The 24,076-nt window shown below is 37.1% G+C and overlaps 1 protein-coding gene across 1 annotated transcript in view; it reads right to left on the minus strand.

Annotated features, from left to right (window-relative positions):
- Positions 1 to 7,120: 7,120 nt before the first annotated feature.
- Positions 7,121 to 24,076, minus strand: part of bcas3 (BCAS3 microtubule associated cell migration factor) — a 181,664-nt gene continuing 164,708 nt past the window's right edge. The window contains exon 19 of the mRNA XM_073817326.1: positions 7,121 to 7,458. Within this exon, the coding sequence (XP_073673427.1) occupies positions 7,121 to 7,458 (338 nt within the window). The remainder of the gene's footprint in view (positions 7,459 to 24,076) is intronic.

Here is a 24,076-nt window from a genome sequence, read left to right on the forward strand (position 1 = left end):
TCGGCTGCAAACAAAGTGACCAACATTTGGTTTTCAACCACTGAAAATTGGTAATATTCAACAATCTGGAGCCATATTGAGATCCCCATATCTTTGGGACTGACTGATATAGGGCCTTGAAAATGAAGATTCCAAAAGAAAAGTTTATAAAGAACTAGAATCTAAAAACATATTGCGATATCTTTAATACTTCTTGAGTTACAATCACGTGAACTTTAGAAAAAGAATACTTATGGCACTTATGGTATTTTCAATGCAGTTGTCTTGACAGAAAGAAACGAGATACATCTCTAATTTTAACAATATTTCTTCTTCAGACATTGCTGTTTAAAAGAAAAGTCGTCTCATATTTTTGCAAACTGACCCACATTTGGTTTTTGACAACTGAAAATGTGTAAATTTTAACTATTTACTCCTGGAGCCATATTGAAATTCCAATATCTCTGGAACCGAATGTCATAGGGCCTTAAAAATGAAGACGCCAAAAGGAAAGTTGGTTAAGACCCAATATCTAAAACCGAAGTATAATATCTTTAATACTTCTTACTAATATAACTACCAATCTCTGTGTAAAAATAAAATAACAATGCTGCCATCTTTCTTAAGTCATGTTTACCCCCCTGCAACTTGACTCTGAATTTCAAGTGAAAGTTGCCATTTTGACCTTGTGCAACAAAATAGGGCCTTAAAAATGAAGACGCCAAAAGGAAAGTTGGTTAAGACCCAATATCTAAAAGCGAATTACGATATCTTTAATACTTCTTGAGTTACAGGCATGCAAACTTTGGAGAAAAACTTGAAAAGTGCTGTTTCCCCATTTTTGAATGGTCACCATTGGCACATAATGCAACAATGATTGCTAACAGTCAACAGATTTTAATAATATAACTACCAATCTCTGTGTAAAAATAAAATAACAATGCTGCCATCTTTCTTAAGTCATGTTTACCCCCCTGCAACTTGACTCTGAATTTCAGGTGAAAGTTGCCATTTTGACCTTGTGCTACAAAATAGTGGATTACTCAGTAAATATTGGTGGATTTGACACGGAATGACCCTTTGGTTGATATCTGATAATTATTCATATTTTTAATGGGCAGTATTAGATATACAGTACCGTTTAAAAGTCTGAGGTTCTTACGTTTTTTAAGTCTCTTAAGCTCACCAAAACTGTATTTATTTGATAAGAAATACAGTAAAACAGTAACATTGTGACAATTTATTACAATTTCTATTTTCTATGTACTTTATTCCAGTGACGGCAAAGCAGAATTTTCAGCATCATTACTCCAGTCTTCAGTGTCACAGAAATCATTCTAATATGCTGATTGGTGCTCAAGAAACATCTCACATTTAACATCTCACATTTTTCAATGCTGAAAACAGTTTTTTGTGGAACTGTGATTGGTGTTTCAGGGTTTTCTGATGAATGGAAAGTTCAAAGAATAGCATTTATTTAAAATCGAAATCAGGACCAGAAAGAGGCAAAGCCAGGCAAATGCAATTTCTATATTCTCACAGACAAACACAGTTAGTGTTTGTGGCATGCAAAATGCCAAACTCATTACGTGCATACAAAGGCTTATTGGCTTCAAATGTTGGCAGTACAAAAGCAAAGTAGATCAACAAATTCAAGAGGTTCCTGCGAGTGGTTTGTGTGTTGCTCCATGTTATAATTAAGATGGCAGTGAGTGTTTTAGAAGCACAGAAACAGGCCGAGGCACAGATGGCAGATGGATAAGAAGCGAGAAGAGGCAGAACTTTCCGGATGAGCATGAACGGGTGAGAGGACTCAAAGGCAGCAAGAGCACGAAGGCGAGAGAAACACACTCTCTGCATCTCTCTCTGCGTCCTCAGGCCGTGGTAATGCTTTGCACAGGCCGGCTTTTTGAAGGTCACCAGATAGCTGCTCACCCAGCTGTTTTAATATTTAGTTTCTGCGTCTCTCTTTTTTTTTTTCTCCTTCCTAATCTGTCACACTCCTGCAGATTATCACCAGAGGCAAAGATTACCAAAAACATGACGAAAAAGAATTAAATGAAGAGGAATCTGCCAAGCTCTTAATCCTGATCTATAAGAAGAGCGGAGTGCCATCTCCGCACAGAGGACCGCCTGCGGTTACGCGCATCAGCCAGTGTGGCTAACGCACCGGAGGAGACCGATAGCGGGATGCAGACAGATTACAGCTGAGCTCAGGGGTGTGAGAGCGGCGCTGGGGGCCACAGACCCCGCTGCTTTGGCTCTGATTTACGACAGGCCTGAGGGGAGAGCTGGACCGGGGCGTGAGCCGAGGGGGTATTGGGTTACCGGTCACCGTGTGCCAATGAGCAGGTCAGCGCTCCCCTCTTGTTTCTGAAGAGTAAGCAGCGAACATGGGCGAACATTTTCGGAGGAAACGCTAGGGGTGAGACCACCATCTAATTCCAATTCTGGAAACATGATTCAATTCTAAAACAATACTTGACCTATATTCTTATTATTAGTTTACCAACTTTGAATATCAAATTCATTTGATATTCAATTTGATAGACAATTTTGAAAGTAATTACTAATTAATAATAAATTAAAAGTTAGATAAGAATATTCAACTAAATAAAGTAATAAAGGGGAACAAAGAACAAGCAATAAATAAAAAGTTCTTGAAGTGTCTGAAAGTTTTCCAAAAAAATGCATTGAGGGATTTTTCTCTTGTTCTAATTTTTTTCTCAGCATTATTGCTGTTCGATGTTTAGTTACTCTACATCTTGATAAAAAAATGAAACTCCACACTGACACTGACCAAGCAAATAAATATAGTAAACAATAAAATAAAAAAAGCAAATTATTTCCATGTTTTTGTTTTATGTACAGAAAACATACTGTATTTCTCCCATTCCCTCTCTCTTACAAACACAATGACATACATACAGTACAGACACACACTCTCAAACATGGAAACACACACACACACACACACACACACACACACACACACACACACACACACACAGAAATGTGTTGCCAGCGCTGCTCTGACAATTTATCAGTAAAATAGTTTAGGAATTTTAAAGCGACATGTCAAAATTACAAACAGCCAAAAATACACTGTATAGGGTGAAAATGATAAATTTTTATTTTATGCCAAAAATTAAGTAAAGATCATGTTCCATGAAGATATTTTGTAAATTCCCTACCATAAATATATCAAAACCTAATTTTTGATTAGTAATACACATTTCTAAGAACTTCATTTGGACAACTTTAAAGGCGATTTTCTCAATCTTTTGATTTTTTCCACCCCCAGATTTCAGATTTTCAAATTTCAGCCAAATATCGTCCTATCCTAACAAATCTTGTCCTATCCAAACCTTGTTTATTCAGCTTTCAGATGAAAAATGGATCCTTACGACTGCATGGTTTTGCGGTGAAGGGTCACATAAGAGCTTATCAAAATTACAAAAGCAGCCAAATGTCAAAAGTACAAAAAGAAGCTTTCAAAATGCTCAAATACTTCATTTAATGTCAAAGAATTTCGCATTAACACAAGTTTATACATTTTTATTATTTCCCCCCACAAATTCTGTAATTTTCTTTACTGTGGATGTAGGCTGACATCGCCTTGCTCAGAAAAAGATAGGAATCATGTCTTTGTGGCAGTTTTTCTGGCAAAAAAAGCAATAATATAAGGTTTCTTCACTTTATCAAAAGTAAAAGTATCATAATTTGAAATAAACTGAAATGCTAGAGCAAAACAGGTACTATTTTTGGAATCAGCACCCCAACATTAGTAAGAAAAAAGTATTAGATTGCACTCAGCAAATATGATGTAAGGAAATGGCTGCACTCGGTGAGCTACTGTTGCTACCTGTTGTTATTTTTACCACAACACAATTTGAATAAAACAAATTAAATATTGATGCAATACCACTTTGTGTGGATTTTGTGGTTGGAATTTTGAGTCGAAGAGCAACAAGCGTAGCGATGTAAGTCTTCACAGCTTTCCTAGCGATAAGAAGTGGAGAAAAGAATGGGGAGATGCCTGTGGATGAATAAAACTTCCTAAAGACCAGCGTCTTTGTTCTCTCCACTTTATCCCTGATGCCTTCAAGGCTTTTAGCAGACCACACAGCTACTAAAAGAGCTCACAAATGGCAGAGACAAGAAACGCTAGATGCCATCCTGGCAGGAAGTAAATGTCGACACTTGGCATGACACCACAGCCACTGAAGGGGTCTCTCAGTGTGGATTTCAATCAATATATACGCTTATATACATTGCTACCTGTAAGCTCTTTCAGTAGGTGTGGTCAATGTATCAGTATTTTATTTTCCGAGTTGTGTTACAGTTAAAATAGCAACAGGTAGCACCAGTAGCTCACCAAGTGCAACCATTTCAAGTCAAAAAAATGGTGCCCACAGTCCAAAACATGTACAAAACGATGTGGATTTTTTAAATGACGGAAATCTTTTATGGGTTTTCTACTACATATTTCAGTAAGAGACATCAGTTACAGTATGTTAAATTAAGCATACTATAAGAGCCATACAAGTCTTTATACCCAGTGAGTCAGTTTCATGTACCATATTCATACTAAATGATGCCTTCGTAGAGCATTTGAACGAGAAAACACCAAAAAATTTTCCCGTGAGGCTTTACAGGTGGGCTCCTCGTCTCCCCTAAATCCTTCTCACAAATGGCCGCCTTCAGACACACGTCAAAGCAAGAGCCGCCCACCTTTCAGCACCTTCCTGACTACCCCTGCTGACGTCTTCCTCTCATCCGTTCCTCCTTCCCACTCCATAAACAGGCCAGTGCTGGCTGCGTTGGAGAGGGAACAGTAAACACACGGACAGGGTTCGAGAGAGGGTGAGCGCAGCGTGCATGCTGCAGTCAGAGTCCTGATGAGACCGAAGCATTCACACCAGCCTCTGACCGCCGGCTGACCCACGTGGATCAACAGCTGCCGTGCGTTTGAAGTCCCCCCTCACGAGCTCACGTTTCATTCGGGGACTTTTCCTGACAATATTATTCTGCGGTATAATCTGCACTGTTAGATGCTTCAGTAACACCCAATCTAATTTGAACGCCGCTGAGCAGTCGGCGCTAGCTACCGATCCGGCCTGTTCTAAACCCGACCAGTCCGATTACTAGGAAAGACTTTGCTGCTTCTGTGTAGATACTGAAATAAGCCTATCGGATGCATGGAAAAAAGGCACAGGCACACGCACAGGCAGATGGAAGTGTCATGAAGGTGAGGTGTGCTCAGATCTCTTAAGGGTTTTCTTCGATGTACACTAACACCACTCTTTCTCTCTTCCATGTGTGTGCAGTCAGTGGAGAGTGATAAGAGCAGATTCTCCCAGCAGCGTCGCCTAAGGCTAGAGAGCAGCTTTAGTCATTTAGCAGAGCAAGAGAGAGTGAAGAGGAATAATGCACCAACCGATCCACTATACAGCACGAATGACCTCTCTGCAATATAAACACACGCACTCTGTTAAGATCAACTGGAAAAACATTCAGTTACTTGTAATCCTGTTTAATAATGCATCTAAATGCGATGCTTAATAACAGAGAGATCAGACTTTTATAAGACTACACGATAATTAATTTAACAATCCTCTATTAAGGTGGCTGCTGACACATTTAGTCTGGTGACAAATACTACAAGTCTACTCACACCAAGCGTGATGAGACAAAGAAACTCAGATCAAACTGATTTACACTACCAGTCAAAAGTTTTTGAACAGTAAGAGTAAGTCTCTTCTGCTCACCAAGCCTGCATTTATTTGATCCAAAGCATCTTTGCTAAATGAAAGTATTAATTTCTGTAATTTCTGTCCATCTCTAAATGCTACACTAGACAAAGTGAAACACACACACGTATCCCACAATAATAAAAGCCACATTCCTCACAACTAACACACCAACTTTTACCAAGAGCACTTTTCACCTCTTTATTAGCTGTACTGATGCATTCCATCTCTGCGAGTGTATAATCGGCCTTTGTTTGAGCACAGGGAACAACATTAACCCTCGGTCCTGTCATGTAAGCTTATTACCCCAAAAGCACGCAGGGGCCAAGAGCCCAAACACACAGCGGCAGGATTAGCTAATCTACCACTCGTCCAGCCAAGACAAGAGCCACCCTATTCCACAACAAAACTTGAGGTCAAAGGTCTGTGCCTCTTAAATTCAATGTTCATGATTACACAACACTGTTGTTTCATTATAAACGGCTAATAAAACTGTGTGCGGTTTACATATTGCAGCACAATGGCTAATGGCCTCGTTTGTCTCATTCTGCCGTTGTTTTAGCTCAGAAGTTCAAGTAAAGTTGAAAGGTGAGGAGGTCAAGGCGGTTGCGGAAAGCCGGGCTATCAGAAAGGGGGCACAAACACAAATGCCGTCTGGACGCTGTAGTGTGTGTCCCCCGTTTTATCTCTCAAACACCACTGGAGTGTGTCTGGATCTTAGAAACACACACAAAACCACAAACACACACATACATCCTCTCACACTCTTTCTCACCCTCATAATAGGCTCACATATGTGAGCGAACACAGCCAGATTTGATTTTTTTTAAAGGCCCACAAATCATGTAGTATTTGAAACGACAGCCTACGGTTTACATTCTTTCTCCGGAGGAAGAAACAAATATGAACTTGTGGATTGATGCTCCATTTTTCCGTTTTCTGCAAACGCTGGCTGCTGTTGATGTGTCTGAAAACCCGAGCAGAGTAAAATCAGCCCACGGAGTTACATGTGGTGTTAAGCTCCAGAGGGAGGGCCGCAAACACCCCCCCCCCCCTCCCCTCCCCTCCCCGTCTCTGGTCTTCTTTAATCTGGGGTCCTGCACTGCTGGCCCTGGCTTATTCCTCTCAACACTCCCATAAAGATGACAAAGCCCTGATCAAAGCCAACGACTGGCCTCTGGGTTTATTTGAGCACAGAGTCATTCACAGTGCAGGAAGGGAGCATACATGCGGAGCGTCGGTGCTGACTCACAGAGCGTCGGAAAAGCAAGACGAACTGTTTAAAAGCTACTCGCAGACCTGCCGGAGTGAAAGTGACACCAGAGTGGAAGGAGAAAACAACATGGCTTTAGCACATCGGAACAGAATTCGCTAATGGAGAAGACATGCTAGTTGAGGGCGATAGCTCTGCGAAAGCCATTAACCGGCCGGGCCCCTGACAGCCATTTCCAGCCGCTGTTTTTCCCCTTCTCTTCTCTTTCTCTCTTCCTTCTTCTCCTCTCATCGGTTTCTGCGGCCGAAGGAGGCTCGTGTTTCTCATGGGGGAGAGGAGGTGTGAGCGGCGGACATCTCCGACACCGAACTTGAACGTTTGAACCCACAGCTCTCACAGAGCTCAGTGGGGAAGAGTGCAAGATAAAGAAGTAGAGCAGAACGTGTGAGTGAGATAGTTCAGAGAGCCTTTGATCCCCAAACACTGCTCTATAGATACAATTTTTACAATGACCTGACGGGGATGAAAGCAAAACACGGGATCGCGGGGAGTTTCATCTGTACACCCCGGGTTGAGAATGACAATGGCCACATGGCGAGAGCGAAGCGTTAGACTTGTGCGGGAAATACCAACAAAAACGACCAATTAGAATTGCCTCTGAAAAGAGAGAAAAGATACATAAGTGAAAAAAAAAACAAGAACATCATAGCCACAAACTATTGAAAAACAATTAATTCACACAAATTAAGTAACTTCCACATTTTAGTCAATTCTTGGCCATTGAAATGAGGGAATTTATTAAAAATTGCATAATGTATGTGTGCGTATGTGTTATATTTATTATGTATATCTGAATACACACACATACATGTATATATTTTGAATTAGTATTTAAGTATGTATTTGTATGTAAACACTTATAAGATATATAAGTATATATATATATATATATATATATATATATATACATAATAAATATACACAGTACAAACAGTACACAAACAAACTTTTATTTTAAATCGATTAATCGTGACTAATCGCTTTGCAGTTCTAGATTCAAGTCATTTTATGAAAATAAAGTAACAGCATTATGAGATCAAAATATTATAAGAATAGTTAAAATCACAATAATGAAGTTAAGTTATAATAAAGTAGTAATATTAGGAGAATGAATTCAATTATGAGAATGAGTCAGCCCATTATAAGATTGAACTTGTAATACTTTGAGAATAAAATGACTTAATTCTCAAAATATTACAACACTAATCTCATAAAGCTACACATTTATTCTTACACTTTGATTTTATTCTCACTATTTTACTACTTTGTTCTCCTAATGCTAAAATTGTATTATTGTAATTCTAGCTATAAAGTCATTCAATTATAAGACTAAACAAGTAATATTTTGAGAATAAAATGGCAACTTAATTCTCAAAATATTACTATTGTATGGAAGGTACTTTCTGGCAATTCCATTAAATCTATTAAATTATAAAAAAAATGAAAACCACATTAACATTTTCACTGTACGCAAAATGTGCCAAAATTGAAAATATTTTTTTTTGCAATACAATATGAACACAAATTTATTTTTTGATGTAAGTACATAGTAGTTATGGCCACTTAATATAAAGCACACTTTCTGTTGTAAAAAGAAACCCAGATTTCGAATTACAGAGGTGAACTAAGGTAAAACACCAATGTGCGGATGCTGTCACATGGCCTCAGACAAGGAGAATGTGAGTGGAAATGTGTTTCGGCTTGGGACACACACTCAGACACTCAGAGTGTGATTCATCCCCAAGCTTTTTCGACAGGGTGCAGACAAACCCAGCGTCACCTAGCCTGGCCGCACAGGAGGGCTTGTTATGGAGCTAAGCTCTCAGGTGTTAGCTCAGTGCCCGAGGACAACAGCACCTGCCTGGCGTGCATGTGTGCATCTGGGTCTCCGCGAGGAGGTGCCCGACTCCATGTGGCTCTTGACTCACACACATAGCTGCTCGAGCATTAAAGATGGCCTGCTGTAAATGAAAGGGGCTCTTGATGAGCGAAAAGCAATTATCAGCCTGGATATCATAAGAGCATCACAAGATGTTGTAAAACAGCTGTGGCCATTAGCCATACTTAGCTAATGCAGTAATGCCACTAAATGACATGATTACACTATGCTGATCTGACCGGGGCTAAAAGTGTGTGTTGTTTGTTTCTATACGTGTCAGTCGGGGTTTGTTTGGTGTTTGAGAGCATGTGTCCTATTCGATCTTGTAAACACAAGTGTAGCTAGATCCCCTAACATACAACGCGCACAAGCGCACACAAAACGTCCATCTTGGTCTGTCTTGCAGCCCATTGATGGGCCCTTAAATGTCAATTGCTTAATTTACTGAAAACATGTACAAACTTGCTATAGCCTCATAAATTCGAGCAGCAGGGCTCATAGAGTTAATGAACAGCTTGTAAAACATGAATGAAGGGGTCAGGGCATTACAACGCGTGATATTGTGAATGAAAAGCATGTGAGAGGTTGGAGGATTGTTGGCTTTCTCCCAGCCCATCTGACCAGCAGACCAAGAGCAAGGTACAAAAGGGGTGAAGGAAAGTTAAAGAAAGAGGGAATGAAAGGAAAGTCAGCTGTATTCACAATATGTGCTGAATTCAAAGCTATATATATCAACATAAAGTGGACACCAAAAGTATTCAAACACTTCAAATTACACTTAAAAATATTGGAATCTTATCAATAGCTTAAAGAGTTAGTTCATCCAAAAATAAAAATTCTGTCATTAATTACTCATCCTCATGTCGTTTCAAGCCTGTAAGACCTTTGTTCATCTTTGGAACACAAATTAAGATTTTTTTTAATGAAATCTGAGAGCTTTCTGACCTTGCATAGACAGCAACACAATTGACACATTCAAGGCTCAGAAAGGTAATAAGGACATCATTAAATTAGTCCATGTGACATCAGTGGTTCAACCATAATTTGATGAAGCTATCAGAATATTTTGTGCACAAAGAAAACAAAAACAACAACTTTACTCAACAATTTCTCCTCTTCCGTCTCAGTCTTTGACACGCATTCACAAAGGTACCTTTATATTTATATTAACAAAATAGTTTTTTTTATTAATACTGTGAATATTGTGACCCACAGTTAAAGTCAAAAGTTTACATACACCTTGCAGAATCTGCAAAATGTGAATTATTTGAGCAAAATAAGAGGAATCATACAATACTGTGTTGTTACCTGAATCATCCACAGCTGTTTTTTGTTTGTTTGTTTGTTTGTTTAGTGATAGTTGTTCATGAATTCCTTGTTTGTCCTGAACAGTTAAACTGCCTGCTGTTCTTCAGAAAAAACCTTCAGGTCCCACAATTTTTTTGTTTTTTCAGCATTGTCATTGTGTATTTTAACCCTTTCCAACAACAACACTGTATAATTTTAAGATCCAACTTTTCACTCTGAGGACAACTGAGGGACTCATATGCAACTATTACAGAAGGTGCAAATGCTCATTGATGCTTCAGAAGGAAAAACAATGCATTAAGAGGGTAAATTGAACTTTTTTGAATTCTGGGGAACATGTAAGTATCTTCTGTAGCATATGATATTAAGGCAAAATAAGAAAAATGCACACGTGCTCATTTTGTTCAAAAATTTACACCCCTGGCTCCTACTGCATTTTTTTTTTTTCTTTCTGAAGCATCAGTAAGCATTTGAACCTTCTGTAATAGTTGCATATGAGTCCCTCAGTTGTCCTCAATGTGAAAAGATGGATCTCAAAATCATACAGTCATTGTTGGAAAGGGTTCAAATAAACAAAAATGCTGAAAAAACAAAAAATCTCTGGGAACTGAAGGACTTTTCTGAAGAACAGCAGGCAGTTTAACTGTTTAGGACAAAGAAGGGACTCATGGACAACTATCACTAAACAAGAAAACACCAAATTAATTAAGAATCAAGAGTATGTAAACTTTTGAACAGGGTCATTTTTTATAAATTCAACTATTGTTTTCTCTTGTGGACTATATGTAATCATCTTAAGTGAAATATCTTATTCAGGTCGGTACATGCATTTTGTACAATCCGTACAACAGATTCTGCAAAGCGCAAACTTTTGACTTCAACTGTAGGTTAGCTTGCATCAGCCACCTCTAGATTCGACCCTTTCACTTTAAGGACAGGTGGCCATACAAAGGTCAGCCAATCAGTGTTAGGGACATTAGGGCATAGTGAAGAATGTATAATTAACTCAATCAGTTTAATTGGTGGGGGAGCGAGAACAGCCTATGTGCTGAGAAGAGAGAAGCAGAGGTAACAACTCTCACAAACACACACACACACATAAGGAAAAATGCACACATGCAAACAGATAAATGTTGCTCGGCACGTACACACACTCTCGACCCGCCACTCACAGTACGAGCAATCATTTCAATCCAGTTCCCTGAGCGTTCAGGAGGACAGACACTTCCCTGTATCTGACCCAGCTATCACCTATTCTCCTCTCTGTTCGGGTCTTATCAACATAGCCCAGCGCTCAGCCGACGGCTCAGGTTACACGATTTGGTGCAATTGCTTTTAAACTGACCCACACTCATACAATGAAGCTCAGTTAAGAGGAGATGGGAAACATGAAAGCCCCCTGTTGATGTCCCACACTCTCCCCCTGCCAGGTCCCCCTGGCCTGACCGCATATACCCTTCACCATGATCAAAAGCAGGAATTTGATTAAGGCAGATAATGGAAGACGATGGGGTGAAAACAAACTTTCGCAGCTGTGCCACTTCGGAGGGGACGAAACAACAACTGAAACGCGGTACACCTCGAGCTGACCACCCAAACAGATGACAGCAAATGGAGGCATGAACTTTTCATGTTGATTGCTTTCATTCCAGATTATGAATTTTGGAGCCGAGGAGGGGAAAATCGGATCTGATGTGTTCCATCCGGTGCATTTGAAACGGTTAGGAATAAGCATGGCACTTTTAAAGGAATATTCCGGGATCAAATTAAGCTCAATTGACAGCACTTGTGGCATAACGTTGATTACCAAAAAATTATTTTGACTTGTTCCTCTTTTTATCTAAATAAAAAGAAAAATCTGGGTTACAGTGAAGAGTGAACCCGCAATTAAAACATTAAAATACTCACATACATAATATAGTATAGCCACACATTAGTTACACTCTTAAAAATAAAAGTTCCGAAAGGATGTTTTGACAGCAGTGGCTTAGAAGATCCATTTTAGTTTCTCCCAAAAACATTAAAAAACAGTTCTTAAAAGAACCATTTTCTAAGACTAAAGTCTAAATTAATAATGGAAAGATTCCAGGATTAGTTCATTGGAAAGACTCAGGATTACTTCATTCCTGAATTAAAATTACCTTTAAGTTACTCTCATCCTTGTTATCCAGTGAAAAAGAAATTACGTTTTTTGAGGTAAACATTCCAGGATTTTTCTATTTTATATATGTATTATTTATTTTATTACTTATATTTATTAATTTATATACTTTTTAACCACAAATACTTGTCTTGCACAAGCTGGACTTCACGCATTAAATGGTGATGTGTCAAATGCCCTTCACAAAAAAAGGTAAAACAACGATGTCGAAAAATCTAGAAGTTGAAGGAGAAAATGAGATGGAGTTTTTCGCTTTAGAACTAACAGACGAAGAACTAACCACGCATGACCTTTCCAATGAGAAAGAGTCGTAGTAGCCCATCGCAGGGCTAGTGCAAGATACATCAATTTACTTTTTTTTTAAATGACTAATCGTTTCACTAGAAAGGGCGCTTATTCCTCGCCTAGGATTGTGTAGATAACTTTGAAGCTGCATCGAATCTACAATTTGGACCTTCAACCCTTTGATCCCTATTGAAGTCCACTATATGGAGAAAAATCCTGGAATGTTTTCCTCAAAAACCTTAATGTCTTTTCGCCTGAAGAAAGAAAGACATGAACTTGGATCTTGGATGACATGGGGGTGAGAAAAGAGCAATGTGTGCATATATGCTGCATGAGGTCATGTAGGTTCATGCTGAAAAGTGTGGAGAGCAGGAAACTGAATGACCTATATGACATCATAGGAAATGCCCAGCTACATCAATTAGGCAAATCTTTCTCTATTTCCCAACATCCCTGTTAAATGGACCAGCGGAGAGGAGAGGAGCCGTTGTACGGCGCAGGCCGAGAGCTGAGCAGTGGCTATGAGAGTGCTGTGGCTGCTGAGAGGTGTCAGCATGGAGCCAGACTCTGAGCCTACATTCAGGGCTTATCTATTGTGTGGCAACAAGCAGACTCATTCAGGGGGACTGTGTGTCGCCAAACTCTGCTAATGAGCGTAGCCAGCAGGGCCACAACGCAACACAGGGCCCCCATTCAGGAGCACAATGCAGGGGCCAGGTTTCCACAGTGGGCAGTTGGAGTGGGGGGCTGGCAGGGGCGGCCAGGGCACTCAGCCCCTATCAAAAGGGCAAAGCCCAATCTCTGTCAGCACACACTTTAATGACCAACCAATCAAACAAGGACAGTGGAAGGGAGGGAACGTGTGGACAGAAAGGGGAAAATGGACAGAAGCCATCAAAACATCCCCCGTTTTTAGGTGAACTTATATATATATATATATATATATATATATAAGATATACTGTATATAAAATAAATCAGCCAATATCAATAAATAAATACACACCTATAGAGGGACAGAGATGAAATATCTGTTATATAATTGAGATAATTTATTAACATTCAAAACAAGATTTTTTTTTTAACATTAATACTTTTATTTAGCCAGGATGCATTAAAAAGTTATCAAAATGCATTTAGATTGCTACAAATTATTTCTATTTTAAATAAATGAACATTCTATTTATCAAACATTTCTATATTTTTATAGTAGTTATAGAATAAACATTTTATATTAGTTATATTAAAATATTTCCATGCAAAATACTTTTTTTTAATGTCCAGCCAATCAAACAAGGACAATGGAAGGGATGGAACAATGGAATATTAGTTATATATTTTAAATACATAATATATTACCATTCAAAACACGATTTTTTATAATAGTATTAGTTATATAATTTAAATAAATGATATATTATGATTCAAAATAAGATTAAAAAAAATTATATTAGTTCAAAACCAGATTTTAAAAAAAAATATGATTAGTTATATAATTTAAATAAATTATATAATACCAATTAAAACCAGATTTTTTGAAATATTATAAGTTATATAATTCAAAAAATTATAAATTACCATTTAAAACAAGATTTTTAAAAATACTGTTAGTTATATAATTTAAATAAATGAAATATATTTTTTTAAATATTATTAAATAAATGATATATTACCATTCAAAACAAGATTTTTTTTATATTAATACTTTTATTCAGCAAGGATGCACTAAAAAGTGATCAAAATACATTTACATTTATATAAAATATTTCTATTTCAAATAAATCCTGATCTTTTGAACATTCTATTCATTAAATACTTCTATATTATAAAAAAAAATAAAGAAAAATTTTATATTAGTTACATAAGATTGTCATGAATATTTTAAGCAGCACAACTGTTTTGTTAAAAGATTACTAATAATAAGACTTGTTTCTTGAGCACCAAATCATCATATGTGACCCTGGACCACAAAACCAGTCTTAAGGTTAAATTTGACAAAACTGAGATTTATACATATGAAAGCTCAATAAATAAGCTTTCTATTGATGTATGGTTTGTTAGGATAGGACAATATTTGGCTGAGATACATCTATTTGAAATCTGAAATCTGAGGATGCAAAAAAATCAAAAAGACTGAGAAAATCACCTTTAAAGTTGTCCAAATTAGGTTCTTAACAATGCATATTACAAATCATAAATTACATTTTGATATGTTTACAGTAGGAATTTTACAAAAAATCTTCATGGAACATGAACTTTACTTAATTTCTTAATGATTTTTGGCATAAAAGAAAAATCAAAAATTTTGACCCATGCAATGTATTTTTGGCTATTGCTACAAACATACCCCAGCGACTTAAGACTGGTTTTGTGGTCCAGGGTCACATATTATAATGATTTGCATATTATAATCATGTAGACACTAAAGACTGAAGTAATGGTTTGCTCAAAATGCAACATTGCCATCACAATAATAAATTACATATTAAAACCTATTCAAAAACTTTATGAAATGTATAGTATTATTATTTTTTACTGTATTTTTGATCAAATAATTGCAGCCTTGGTGAGCATAAGAGACATCTTTAAAGTAATATATTTGAAAAATCATTTTTTTAAGTACATGAATAAAATTGAAATAAAAAGAGAGAGGGTGTGTTGTTCCAGTGACTCTTCTCCCATGTTTGTCCCAGAGAAATTGACAGGGAAGGAATTGGGGGAAAAGTGGGAAAAGGGACCTCTAGATGTTCCCAGCAGCTCTGATGCAAAAGTCACATGAGCATGGCGACTGAAAAAGCAGGCCATGTCAGCTCCCATCAGCCAAAGAGCGTTTTTTTTCTCTCTCTTTTCACAGCAGCTATTTTCAATGCTCCCAGGAGCAGAAGTGGCCGGCCATTAAAACCCTGTTAAAACACTTCTGCTGTTGTCAGCGGCCGCGAGGCGGAGTACCCAGCCCAAACGCTGAGATGCTATCTCCCCGCAGCAGTTCACCGCCGCTGTCAATACTGTGAGCAGGAAGGTGCAAGATGAGTAACAACCTAATTTGGGCATCAAAGTTTTATAGTGCTTTCTCCAGGCAAAGAGCGGGGAGGGGTGGCATGTGCCTCGGCACCATCGTATGACCTTCAGTCCTGAACCTTTTAAAACCTTTTAAAACGGCCAGCTTACACTCAGAAGTATTAAAAGGAAAAAGGTAAAAGGGGAGAAAAAACATGTCGGTCTCACTTTTGCAGTTCCAACCTCGGGCTGAATTACATTTGCAGCATTTACGTGGATAATAGTAACTCTCTCAGCATGCTTGGCCTAACCCTTCAGAAGCTTTTTCTGCTGGAGAGGAACTTTATTTATTCACTACATCTGCCGCTTCGCTACGGAAGCCATAAATGCAACTCTAGAAAACATTTGGGCAAACTTCACTTTGCTTCTTTGACCTCTTTTTAACACTTTTTGCGACAAGGGATGAAACACCTCGGGAGGGAAGAGCCCAAGGAGATGTCAGAGAGCTTTTTGCTGGGATCTCTGAGGGAGGTGGTTGAACTCGGTCTCAGACGTTGAATCTCTGTGGATGTGCAGATTTAAGTGAGGTGGTTTTTATTATGTTAAATGCACGGGCCTTCATCATGTCTCTCACAAAGCTCTGAAAGTGCTGGACGCTTAGCCTGCAGGAATCAATATGTGGTCGAGGCTTTCGGGTAGCACTCAGAACGAAACAGAGATTGGGCCATGTATGCACAGACAGACCTCTATATCTGACTAGACTGCTGACCACTCAACTGACCAGACATAATACTGACTCCATGAAATTTTTGGAAAATGAAATATATAATAAAAATATAATATATTATATATGATATTATATAATATAAATGTAATATAATAATACAATTAAATCTAATAAAAATGACAAAAACACACAAAATAAATGACTAAACCCTAGACTAAAATAAATTAAATTAAAACTAAAGCTAAAAAGAAACAAATTCTAAATATCAACACATACTATAACAGTATATAAATAATACAAAAAAATGAATACAATTGGTTAAAATTAAATGCATAAATCATCCAGTAAAAAATAAATTTAATTTAAAGAAACGTTTTAACATTATGTTTTCAGATGTCACTTTGATATTTGGCATTAATTAAATAATACTGATGCTGTTTTTTATTTTATTTTTTTTAAGACTGAGTGATTTAAGCTGAAGTACTAAAATTACTTTCAATTAACTAAAATATACAATTTAATGTGAAACAGACTAAACTAAACAAATTACAAAATAACTAAAATCTAAACTAAAATTTACATAGAAAACTGAAGTGTAATATTAAAATAACATTGATATATTAAAAATTGAATTAAATTGGTTCAAATTACATGCAAAAATCACTTAGCAAAAGTAAAAACGAAGTTAGTTTCAAGAAAAGTTTTAGAATCATGTTTTTAGATGTCACTTTGATATTTGGTATTAATAAATTAAATTCATGGTTTTTTTCCATTTTAATTTGATTTGATTTGATTTTTAAGAGTGATTTATGTCAAAAGTAGGATTTTATTTATACATAAAAAGTAACATGGCAACTAACATAAAGAATTTATGTTAAAAGTATTAAAATTACTAAAATTAAAACTGAAATAGACATAATTTAGTGTGAAATAGAAATTTTAAATAGAAATAAAAAAATAATAAAAATTACAAATTTAAATAAGAACTGAAGCTATACAAAACTAATTTTTAATGAATACTATAACAGTATATAAATAATACTAAATATACTAAATTAACACTAATATATAAAAATTTGAATACAATTGGTTAAAATGAAATGCAAAAATCACAAGTTAGTTTCAAGAAAAGTTTTATTTTGTTGTGTTTTGTTTTAGTTTAATTTAGTGATTTACATCCAAAAGAGTTCAAATCATTTTTGGGGGCCACTGTTTATTAATTACGGTCACATCTACACTCAAAACAAAAATTATTCATACACCACATATAATTTTTGATATTTTTATACTAATGGGTGCAAGACACTATAGTTCATTTATGTAAGTGAGGACAGCAAAATAAAGTAAACTGTGAGTGTGACATATTATATCCAAAAATTCTTCATACAGTGTACAACCAGTAAAATAGATTAAAAAAAAAAAACTATTTAGGACCAAAAATTTGATTTGACACTTTGATCTGACCATGTTTTGTTACATACCCTTCTATCAAAGTTATCTGACATTATCAAGATGAATTTGTTCTGACACAGTTTAACTCTTGAGTTCCTGTCATATTTTATTACCATTTTTTAAACTATAGCAAAAAAACTATGATAATGTGAGAAATGTTGAAGGTGTATGAATACATTTTGGTTTGATGGTATAAACAGATATATAAATAAGCAAATAAATGAATAATACGTTGAAGCTGTGGCATAGTGATTAGTACAGAACGTAACACATTTAACACATTAGTGCATAACATATTAACACATTTTTTAAAAATTGAATTTTGAAAAAAAAAAAAAAAAAAAAAAAAAATAGACATCAAAGTGGGTAAGAGAAAATGGGAATGATTGATGACTGAGGCCAAATTTGAACCTGGGACACCCTGAGGCAACAGCTCTTATGTGTCATAAGCAAGTGCAGTACATTCTGCACCACAGCCTTTCATGCATCATCCCATTTTTCCTCACACTTGAGGGTTGGCCAGTCACATAAGACTAGAGGAGCACAATATGACGCCATATAAAGACCACAAACACCACTGTGTTTAAACACCAGTGCAGATATGACATGAGCTTTAGTCAGCATCGTAACCAATGTTTTGTAGTCTGAGTCCCTCAATGACGTTATGAACTCGAGCCAAAGCCCATAAAAGCTTCAACACAAAGACGTGCATTGAGCAGGGTGCCGGGTGGCTGAGTGTCTCTCCACAGCTCCGAGGACAGATGGGGACACTTTGACATAATTCAGACAAGCAAGGGACACAAAATAAGACTGTAGCAAAACCATATGTACTTTAACGATACGATACTGGTGGCTCATGGTCGACTTTTCTGGAAAACATCACGCAAAGCAAACAAACAGGGCTGGAGAAATGACTTCTGTAAAACGACAACTGTGATAGGAGACCGGCGACTGACATTCTAGTCTCTGGTCTGTCTGGGGTTGGAAGTGTGTAAGTGCTGTGTTGTTATATGGGAAGGGGAATTGGAGGCTGTCAGGGCTGTCAGTAACGAATATTTTGGTTATCAAGTAATCAGTCAATTATTCTGATAATTAATCGAGTAATCAGATCTTTTTTTTTTTGTAGTAATAAAAATAGACCCAAGCAAACAATAGCCTTTAACATTACTTTAAAAACATATAATAGCAATGAGGCAATAAAAATTAGTTCAAATAAAGTATCAAAAGCAAGTAATCATATGGTTTTATTGAACAAAACTGTTCAAATACATAATGTAGCAATTATCGGGGTTCAAGCGCTTTTAGGCATTTAAGCACATATGAACAAAGACATATTATTTAGCATATTATTTAAGCATGTAACCACCTAAATAAAAGATTAAAAAACATTTTTTGACAAATCCAGGTAATGTACCATAGAAATATTATGTTTTTTTTTTTTTTTTTTTAACAATTATGACTGCTATAGCACCAGCTGTGGTCCGAACTCCTTAAAACTTTGCATGCTTGTTTTGAATCACTTGTCGCATGTTCTCACCAGGTTTTGAGTTTTTGTTTAGGCTTTATGGGCTTTTGGATATTTTTGGACAGGCCCCTTTACTAAAGACCCTGTTATAGCTTCCCAAAGTGTACATTTAAACATTTTCTTTTTTGAAAATTATTGACCTAGAGCGTCTAGAGAATTGTACTGCAGTGTTTTTTTTTTCTAGACTGAGAGAGAAACCTAGGACTAGTTGGCAAAAGGAGTTTTTTATCTTCTCAATCATTTAACAAACGGTTTGATTGACAGCAGTGGTTCTAGAGACAAAGTTGTTCGGAATGAGGAGGTCTATTGTATCATACAAATATTGCGCATATATGTGAAAAACCATACAGTATACAGTCGTTTGCGCCCTTGAAAAATGCAATAGTGGCCATAAGTCAAACAGGTTCACCGAGTTTCATACCGATCGTCCTCTGTTACCCCTTGTCTAATAGGTGCTCATAGTTCATCTGCCATATTTTTTGAGATACGCAAATGTTCTTAAAGACACTTGTGACACTTTGTGGACCAAGACTGTGCATATTGATTTTCATCTCGATAGGATGAACGGTTGCATAGTTATGGCCATTCTTAAGTTTTTTTCCCTCTTATAGCGCCACCAAGTGGCCAAGCTTCGCAATTTTTTTCATGTGACCTCAGATTGAGCTTTTACATAGGTGTTGTGAGTTTCTCAAAAATATTTCACTCCATTCAAAAGTTATAGCCATTGTAGTAAAGGCAACCCTTGCCCCTTTATTAAATGTTTTGGCATCCCTTTGCGACGGAGAGTCGAAAGTTCAACTTTTTTTGATAATTATTGATATTCACTCTCCAGAGAATCTTCCTGCACTGGTTTGGTTCCGATCAGGTGAAAAACGGAGGACTTTTTTTCAAAAGTAGTTTTTTTCAAAAAATTAAAACTACCCTAAAATTTTGTGTGACAGATGAATTTGAGATGTGTTTTGTCAGCCGTGAGTCAAGGATTCCAACAACATAAGATTTGAGCCAGTGACAAATGGTTTAGGAGTTATAATTGATTTCATACCATTGATTGCTGTAGCGCCCCCATCAGGTCAATTGGGGCGAGCCTTGGTGACCTTGTAGACTGTGTGAATACTACCATCCCTCCAAGTTTCAAGTCTCTACAACTGTTTCTTATGACAATTTTGTCTGCCTGATCAGTTTTACGAGGAGATTACTGATCTTTGTCCATTCTAACAATTACAATAGGGTTTCAGTACTACGTGCTTGAACCCCTAATTCTAAACAACAGATCTAATGTGCATTACACATTATAAAAAATGCCCGCAGAGGGCGCCAATAGCCTGATGATTGTTTTTACACTTTACTGCGTGATCTAGAACTTGCTTAATATTGATTAAACAACATTTAATTCAAAAGGTCCACTTATTTTTTTTATATTTGGCCATTACAGCCACTGTAATTTCTTAAATATGTGGACATCAAAATGTAAACTCAGATCGAGGGTTTAAACTTTTATTTTGAAATAACGAATAACAGTTAGCATATTGAGAAATATATATGTATTCTCCTGTGTTTGCGTAGGTTTATAAATAATTTACCTTACAAATCTGATTAAATGGTGCATGTTATATTCCCAGACAAATGTTCTGAAAAAACGCAAACTCACAACAACATGCAGAGATAGAGTTTGAGATGCTCCACACATGTAAATGATAACAGTTTGTGCAGAGCAGCATTTACTGTGAGCGGAGCTGCTCAGAAACGCATGTACGTAGGGATGGGAATTGATAAGATTTTTACGATTCCAATTCCATTTTCGATTCTGCTTAACGATTCGATTCTTTATCGATTCCCTTATCGATTCTCATTTAGAAGAAAAGAGACAACAAATTGTTGATTAGCATCACCATCACCAATGAGAAAATTTATTAAATAATAAAATAAATATTCTTCTGTAAAATTTACAAAATACAACAAATTATTTTGTGGCAATTCTACAAGAATGTCCAACATTTTCTAATAGAAATTAAAATTCTCCTTTTTAAAAGGATATATATGAACTCAAAAATAGAACTGTCAGCCAGTGACAAATACAATACAGTGTAAAATGCAGCTGAACTGTGCATTTTGCAAATCTGCAACCATCAGCTTGCTATGAAGATTTAACAATTATTTTGCAAAAAAATAAGTATATCTGCTTTTTCAGGAACGATACGTGATCTTTCTGGACTTATGTGATGGTCATCAAAATGTAATGCATGAGAAGGCGTTCATTTAACGTTAACCGTTACTAACAGCAAGTTTTACACAGCTAATATGATGGCAGTGTTTGTTAGTTAATTAGTTATTAGTTATTAAATATCAGTTTTATTAGCCGAGGAAATAACGTTGTTGCTGCTGCTGCCGCTGCTGGGTTGAGAACTGTTAGTCCGGAGTGGATCGAAAACGCAACATTCTTTTATTGTTATTGCATGCTGTGTGCGCAAATGTTTTAGCATGTTAGTGGTATTTCCTCCCTTTGAGGAAATATCTACGCTGCAAGTATTGCAAGTTGCCCTATTTTCGTCTTTTTTGGTGAAATACAACCAGACTTTTGAGCGTTTGTTCCGCTTAGGAGCCATGCTTACTATTGACTGAGCGTAAGCTACGCAACGTGCGTACGTTACGCAATGCGTGTGATGACGTCATTCGTGCCCACTGGAACCGTTAAGGGAATCGTTTGCAAATTTTGCAAACGATTCAAAGGAATTGAAACACTGGGAACCGGTTCTCTACAAGAACCGGTTTTCGATTCCCATCCCTACATGTACGTAACCCACAAACATGTAAATAATTAAATCGCACATATTTATTTAATAGGATCGCAGCATTTGTGAATTCACAATAGCATTATGCTTTATTATGATTTTAATGGGTTCAATATATTACACAGCCTTGGAAACTTCCGGTATTTTGTTACTCAACACAAATTGAAAAATTAAATCTCGAACTGAATCAAGGAATCGTGACAACCCTATATACGACTCTAAAAACAACTTTTGAGAAACTTGGAATCTGTGGTTTGTGACATTGCCTTAATGTGAGACAAGCAAATTACACTTGTAGTTGGCACCTCTGCTAAAGTGATTTTAGCACTGTCATCAAGAATGTGGAGGTCTTACAGGAAGTGCAAGAGGTGGATGACTGTATTTGGGCATATGGAGCCACGCTGTGACCTGGACAGAGTGTTCCATAAGAAGAGCCGTTCCAAGTGATAAAAAGAGGTTTAAGGAGGCTTCAACTCACTGAGCCCTTCCATGGATTTTATAAGGCCGTTCTCAGGGGGAAGGAGGGACTATCAGGGAATCGGGGCTGGTGTGTACTGTATGTGTGTGTGTGTGTGTGTGTGCTCACCTCTACTCTGTGTTCCCCCCTGCTGTGCAGGAGTTTATTCACAGGAAATGTGCGGGGAGCATCATGCCTGGCTGCCTGATACAGAGTGACACCGAGTCTCTTTTGAGAGGAGAAGTTAGCATGTCAGGCAGGTCATCGCAAGGCATGCAGACAGTCGATAAAATATTCAATATGCCACTCCAATATCATAGATCTAATAACAGAAAAGCTAGAGTTTGAAGGAAAAATGCTGTACGTTTTTAGAGAAGGTTCATTGGTTTGAGAGATTTGTTCAAATATGATCTAATCGACTCGTCCGCCCCATGTGTTCGCTTCATGGGAAACGGCATGGATTTTCTCCCGGGGAAACATGGGGCCGATGTCCATAAAGAGTGAAAGTTCAAAAGTGCACTGTGACCTCTTGGAAAGAGTCTGTGGCCGTATAAGCCGCACAATGGAGGAGAAAGGGAAGACGTCTTCCTCAACCACTATCCATTCAGTATCACTTCTATTTTTCTCTTTCCTCTGGCTATTTCTCTTCTGTCTTTTTTTTGCTTGTATCCTTCCTGCCTCCAGGCAGGGACCGTGCACACGGTTGACCTCGTGCGCTTGTGTCTCGCTATTGTTTCAGTATCGCTGTGGCATACGGCCCACTGCTTCCCATCACTACAACACAGAGTCAAATATCCGTCGTCAATTCACCGCAACCATATGGTCAGAGCACATTAACTCTACACTCACTCCTCACTAAAGAAAATGGCTGTGAATGCAGTTGTTAGCACTATATTGACACAAAAATGACAGAAAATAAATGAAAAAGTGCTAAACCACCAATCGTGGTTTGGTAAACACTTTAATAATATTAAATTCACACAGCAGAAGCAAACCCAAATCTGGACATTATGCATTATTAAGCTGGACCACAAGTTGTGTGGAAGAGTAGGAAGGGGAGGGCTGGTCTTCGGGTAAACGGGACATATATATTTTCACACCACACCTGCCTTTCATTGCTGTTTCGAACACTTTTAGACTTCCGACACAAGCAAGGACACGCAATGAAAAAGAAAAGGCAATTTATAGCTTTCAGTTGGAAGCTAAGAGCTAAAAATAGCTATATCTGTTCTTAAAGTACAGTTTTCATTTGCCAACAGCACACATTAGAGAAGTCAGTGGGCTACACGGCTTTCAAATACCTATAAATAAATGTTTTTCACTGCCAGAGTGAAAGACCTGCTCTCCTACATAGCAGCCAGACTCAAATAAATAGTCTTGATGAAAAACACTTAATAGAAATCCTACGAATTTGGTTTGAATATAAACTCTATACCTTCTTCTATACTAGGGCTGGGTTTTGACACAAACTTCACAATTGGATTCTGATTCA

Source organism: Garra rufa, chromosome 14, assembly GCF_049309525.1.
Source record: "Garra rufa chromosome 14, GarRuf1.0, whole genome shotgun sequence".
In the NCBI taxonomy this organism is placed as follows: Eukaryota; Metazoa; Chordata; class Actinopteri; order Cypriniformes; family Cyprinidae; genus Garra; species Garra rufa.